The following is a 5,865-nucleotide window of genomic DNA, read 5'->3' as shown; positions in this document are numbered from 1 at the left end:
TAGGCCTATAAATATCCCCTTGAATTCTTTGCAAAATGATGGGGATTCAACATCAACCTTTAGTTGTGATGGTCTAATTACCAACTTCCTTTGAGAACAAGCTTTGCAAGGGTTATCATTTGAGATAGCAATGTGTCTGCTCAATAATGGATGTCAATTAAAGTTGGTAATGATCCTACGCATCATGGTAGATCCTGGATGACCCAGCCGGTCATGCCAAAACATGTAAATCTTTGAATCAATGAACTTCTGGTTCATGACATATGTGATTCAACTGTATTTATGTATGTATAATATAATCCACTAGTCAAACCACGCAACTTCTCTAATATACGCTTCTGGGTATTATTGAAGTTAATGCATAGATGCTCCACATTTTCTGCACTTTTCGTTTCAATGTGGTATCCATTTAAACATATGTCTTTAAAACTCAACAAATTTCGAGTAGATCGAGTAGCATACAATGCATTTTGTATTGACAATATTGTTCCATTTAGTAACATAATATGGGTTTTCCCTGAGCCTTCAATTACATCTGATTGGCCTGATATTGTTGTTAACCTTACTTTTGTAAGTATCGAGCTTGAGAAATACTTTCGATCTTCAAGTATTGTATGTGTAGTTGCACTATCTGCAAGACAAAAATCTCCTCCATTTCTCATGTTTTGAGAATAACCACATTTTTTATCCATGCTTTCTGAGTAAATGGAATCACAGTTAATAACAACTTATTAACAGGAAATTTAAATGCCACTTTTATTTAATTGAAATGCGAGTTTTAAACTACAAGTTCAAAATAATAAAAGTACATCAAACATAAATGATTCAGTCGGACCGATACATTTCATTCCCTCTTTCCACAATGAATTTTGAGGAATCTAGGTGGGTTGTGTTCAATTGCCCTGATAAGTTGAGCACTGGATCAAGTATATCCATTAGTCTAGCCTGGTCCAGGAAATTATTCTCGACACCCTTCTCCTTGAGGGAGACTTGATATATATCCACCAGATATTTTGGGGTACGACAGGTACACGCCCAATGCCCATTGCCACCACACCTATGGCAAGCTCCTTTAGAGTTTCTAGGAGCATTGTTCACATGAGCTTTGCCTTTGTGGTGATTTACATTTTTAAAGCTCGGGCCTGAATTTTGCCTTAGAACCTGGTGTGAAACTGGACACCATGAATATTGCCTTTCCCGTTCCACCGACCTCGCTTGTGGCCACATCATCGTTTATGATTATTGCCACCAGAGGATATGGCGTTCACTTCGAGGGAAGTAGCAGTCACTTCTTGGAATGATGCAAATCCAGTAGGTCGGGACTGATGATTTTTTATTAGGCGCTCATTATTTTGTTCGGCTGCCAGAAGCACAGATATCAGCTGGTTGTATTCAGTGAAGCGTCGCTCTCTATACTACTGCTGCAGGAGAACATTGGAGGCATGAAAGGTGCTGAAAGTCTTTTTCTATATATCCTTCTTAGTGATGGTTTCCCCCACATAGCTTCATCTGGGAGCTACTTCTGAACATCGCATAATTGTACTCAACCACTGACTTGAAATCTTGGATCCTTAGGTGAGTCTACTCATAATGAGCCTTTGGAAGAATCATCGTTTTCTGGTGATTGTATCTGTTTCTCAATGCCTTCCAGAGAGCTAATGGATCTTCAACCGTTAAGTACTCGCTCTTTAGTCCTTCATCAAGGTGGCGATAGATAAAGATCATGGCCTTCGCCCAATCTTGAGAGGATGCACTGTTTTCCTCCCTAATGGGTTTCTCCAAGATTCCCTGCCTCCAAATTGATCTTGGTATCCACTACCCAGGTAAGGTAGTTATTCCTAGTAATGTCCAGGGCAACAAAATCAAGCTTTGCCAAGTTTGCCATTTTCTTTTCTGAAAGAAAGATGAGATGTGTAAGAACTTGTAATAATATGTATTCCTAGAGGAATATAGTGTTAGAACTTTTGGTTCTTACAAATTTTTCATTTTTGATCTTCAGACCAAAATGATAAGCACTTGAAACTTCAGGCTCGATATTTACATAATTAATGGGAAGGGTGATTGTACCGCACCATTCTCATCGAAACAAGCATAGAATGGGCGATTATTCCACACCACTTAAAACAGCAGGAAAATTTAAATATGCATAGTAGTTTAAATATGCAGAGTAGGATAGGCGATTATACCGCACCATCTTTGATCACAGTGAAATTGAATTTGTAGTTCAAGATGGGCGAGTGTACCACACCATCTTTGATTACAGTAAAATTAACATAAATACATATTGGGTTAGTAATCAGGAACTACACCAAACAAGAAATCAAAGATATAAGTAATTGTTAAATTTAGAACGAGAAGCAGGCATAGTGGTAGCAAGTCTTCGCGAAGGTACACTACGCAGGTGAGGCAGAGGAAGAAGAAGAACATGAAAATCCTTGGAGGAAGCTTTTTTTTTTTCTTTTCGGTGAAAGGAGATGGAAACTAGTTAAGGTTGGAGAGTCGTGCTGATAATGTGTTATAAATAGGCAAAAGTTAGAGAGATAGCCTTTGCTAAGGATAGGAGCGAAGCATGTGCAAAATATCACACTATAACACAAAAGTATTGTAGAGGAGGTGAGAGATCCTGATATTATTTCTCTTGCTTTCTTTCTTTTTGCCGTGTACATTTAGATAGCACACGAAGAGCTCTATTTATAGAGTAACTCCCCTAACTACAACCATCCAAATACAAGGACGATACTTTTGAAAGTATTAAACAATATTCCTAAGTCTTTATTCCTTTGAGTGGGCATTCACCCACTAATTCTACAACACACATGTGTGTGTGTGTGTATATATTTATATTTCAGATTTAATTTTTATATTATGTATGTATTGAGTCTTTATGTTGTTAATAATCCATGCCTAGCTAGCGAACATCGACATGGTAAATGTGGGCTGGAACAGGAGAGATAGATATACGGTAATATTAGAACTGTAAATTTATTGCATTTTGGAAAGGGTTGATACATGCATGATCAATCAGCCAGCCCACTGCTTGATGGCGATTCCTTTTGGTGTTACAGTACTAGCAATCATATATATAATATACTAGTGGATGACGAAGTGATCGTTTAAGAGCTGTATGGAGGGGGCTTAGGCGAATCCTTGACAATGCCACAGAGTTGGGCGGTTTCTGGGAGGTTGTACTCGTCCCTGAGGGAGCGTGCAGGGGACAGGACGCTCACGTAGAACTGTTGTCCGAGGTAGCGCCTCTCCGGTTGTTCAGACCTCACGTTCCACATTCCTGCGTTGTCGAAGGTCAACATGACGGCAGCCCAGGATTTGGGGAACACTTGGATGGTGTGCCTGCTCACTCCGTCAAGAAGGTTGTAGTTCTTTCTCTTTTCTGGGGTCCACCTCCCGGGTTCAATGCTGCACGTAATAAGAGTAGGATTGATTGAATATATGAATATGTAAGTAAGTACTATTAGCTAGGTATAAAAATGCATATATACATATTACGTAGAAGAGAGACACTAGCTATGGACTTACGCGACGGCAAAGAAGGAGTATCCATCCAAATGCCATGACTGAATGCTCTTCTCGTGGTTCTCAAAGATGATCTCTACAAAGTCACGGAAGGTCTGGTTGACAACGTTGGGTGCCAAGGTGATCTTGTCCTCCACGGTGGCTGGGGGTTCATCCTCGATTGTGTCGTACTTGAAGACCTTGTCGGCCACACCAAAGTACTCAGCCAGCTTGAGTGGGGTTTCGGATTCCACGTGGGAGACTCCGTTGACGGCATACCGGAGCTTGCCATCCACCCTGGAGGCGGAGTTGACGATCTTGATGGTGCGGGTGATGTTGATCTTTCCGTAGTGGTAGGAGCCCTGAGGGTTAGGCCTGGCAGCGCTGGCAGTGAGGTTCCAGCGGAAGGAACGGAACTGGTTAAGAGACCAGGCCCATCCTACGGGAGCCTCGGGGAGCTCGGGGGATGCAGGGCCGTTACCATTTTCGTAGCGGATAATGCCTTTGCCGGTGAGCACGGTCTTGGTGAATCGGGTGGAGGCCACCATGTAGTAGTCCTTGGGCTCTTTGTCTGCAGTGACTAGCAACGAGAAGCATTGCCCCACGTGCACGTCAAGGGACTCGTAGGTGTTCTGGACGGTGTGGGAGCCCTCCATCTCGACAAGCTTCAAGGGATGGCCTTGGATCCTGAAGTTGAGGGAGTTCTTGAGCCCCACGTTGCAGACCCTGTACTTGTAGGTCTTCCCTGGCTTCATGGTGAACAGGGGCTCGTCTTTGCCGTCTCCCTTGGCGTTCTTGCCGTTGATTAGGACGCCGACGGGTCTTCCCATGGAGCGGCCGCTGTCCAAGATTTTCTTGAGAGCGGTGTGGCTTTTGGTGTACCAGTCGCCGATCATGACGGTGTATTCATCCTCGGGATCAGCATATGGGACGGGAATGAGCAGACGACTGTTGATGCGGAGCCCACCGAAGCCGCCTGCTGCCCTGTGCATGGCAGTGACGGGATAGTACATGTAGCTCCCGATCTGATCCTTGACTTGGAAGCGGTAGGTGAAGTTGGTACCAGGGGCGATGGGGCACATGGTTCCGAGGGTTCCATCCTGCCACGAATTCTTCCTCTGCTGGACGCCATTCCATGTCAAAAGGAATGGCTCATCGAGGTTGTTGAAGACGTTGAGGACGATGTTGTTGTTGCTGGTGGAGTTGATGTTGGGTCCTGGGAACTGGCCATTGATGAGAATTGCTTGCTGGGGGACTCCGAGGGGAGAGATGGTTCCGTAGGTGACATTCCATGTGAAGAACAGGTAAGGGTCTTCACCCTGGACCACCGAAAGTGCTCCGGCTGAGAGGCACAGCAACAGCGCATACATCACGGAAGCCATCTATAGCTTTCTTATTCCTATCGATCTATTAATTTCAACCCTTTCCTCAATCAATATTTAATTAAATTCCTATCGATCTATGGTTTTATTCGAAGAAGACCGTTGCTTCTTCTTCTACGATCTTCCTCGTTCCTAATCCTTGCCCTTTTTATACACTTGTTTCACAGTTTTTCTACCGCTAAAATTTAACTTTCCGGAATCGTCTCTCTGCTCGCCCTTCTTTCTTGTCCCTTGCATTGCGCCCGCCCTTACATTTTCTTTTCCGAAAAAATTGTAGCAATAGCCCTTGAACACTAGTTCAATTTTAGTTTTATTGCTTGAATTAAATACTTGTAAGTATTGGTTCTGAACTTTTTATAATATAGAATAATGGTCTTTTTGTTAACTCCATTAGAATTTTTATCCATTTTTGTACCCTTAAACCTTTTTTTTATAAAAGTTATGACGGAATTAGTCGAAATGACCATTACTTTACATCATCGAATTCATATATCAATATTCACGAATTTTTAGTTAAGAGACTAACACTCTAATCAAGGCTGGCCTGAGAATTTGGGGGCCCTATGCGAGCCTTCAAAATGAAGCCCTAGAGTTCTCTAACTCCTGACCCTTTGTACATTGATATGTGTAAAAAAAAATCACTAAATACATGAAATGTCTATTTCTACATCAAATATCATTAAACATTAATATCAAAAGAAGAAAGATATACAAATATTACTCAAATATTAATCGTCTCGCGTTTTTAGATGCAAATGCACTTGTTAAGTTTTCATAATCTAATTTTTCAACTAATTGTATCTGAAAGAGAAGTCCCTACCCAGTACATCGAATTCCAATCACTTTTCTATTGTTGCAATGTTACTTATTACAATCAATAAATGAATGAATTGTTGGATTACAGAGACAACATCTTACAACTAGAAAAAATACTAGAGTGAAGAGGATAGTAATGCTCATATACACACCTAGA

The 5,865-nt window shown here is 41.8% G+C and overlaps 1 protein-coding gene across 1 annotated transcript; it reads right to left on the bottom strand.

Moving 5' to 3' along the window:
- Positions 1-2,958: 2,958 nt before the first annotated feature.
- On the bottom strand, positions 2,959-5,020 carry LOC137742567 (L-ascorbate oxidase homolog). Its single transcript, XM_068482474.2, has 2 exons — positions 3,535-5,020; positions 2,959-3,414 (listed from the first exon to the last, which is right to left on the bottom strand). The coding sequence occupies exons 1-2, from the start codon at positions 4,890-4,892 to the stop codon at positions 3,114-3,116; spliced, it is 1,659 nt and encodes a 552-aa protein (XP_068338575.1). The 5' UTR covers positions 4,893-5,020; the 3' UTR covers positions 2,959-3,113.
- Between the last annotated feature and the right edge of the window lie 845 nt (positions 5,021-5,865).

Source organism: Pyrus communis, chromosome 11, assembly GCF_041283825.1.
Source record: "Pyrus communis isolate YQ-2024b chromosome 11, ASM4128382v1, whole genome shotgun sequence".
Lineage (NCBI taxonomy): Eukaryota > Viridiplantae > Streptophyta > Magnoliopsida > Rosales > Rosaceae > Pyrus > Pyrus communis.
Note: the sequence above shows the minus strand (reverse complement) of the source record. Positions and strands in the feature narration are given on the sequence as shown.

Coding starts and splice junctions, on each gene's coding strand:
- LOC137742567 (XM_068482474.2), bottom strand. CDS start 4,892: ATGGCTTCCGTGATGTATGCGCTGTTGCTGTGCCTCTCAGCCGGAGCA. Junction 3,415..3,534: donor TACTCCTTCTTTGCCGTCGC/GTAAGTCCATAG, acceptor TATTACGTGCAG/CATTGAACCCGGGAGGTGGA.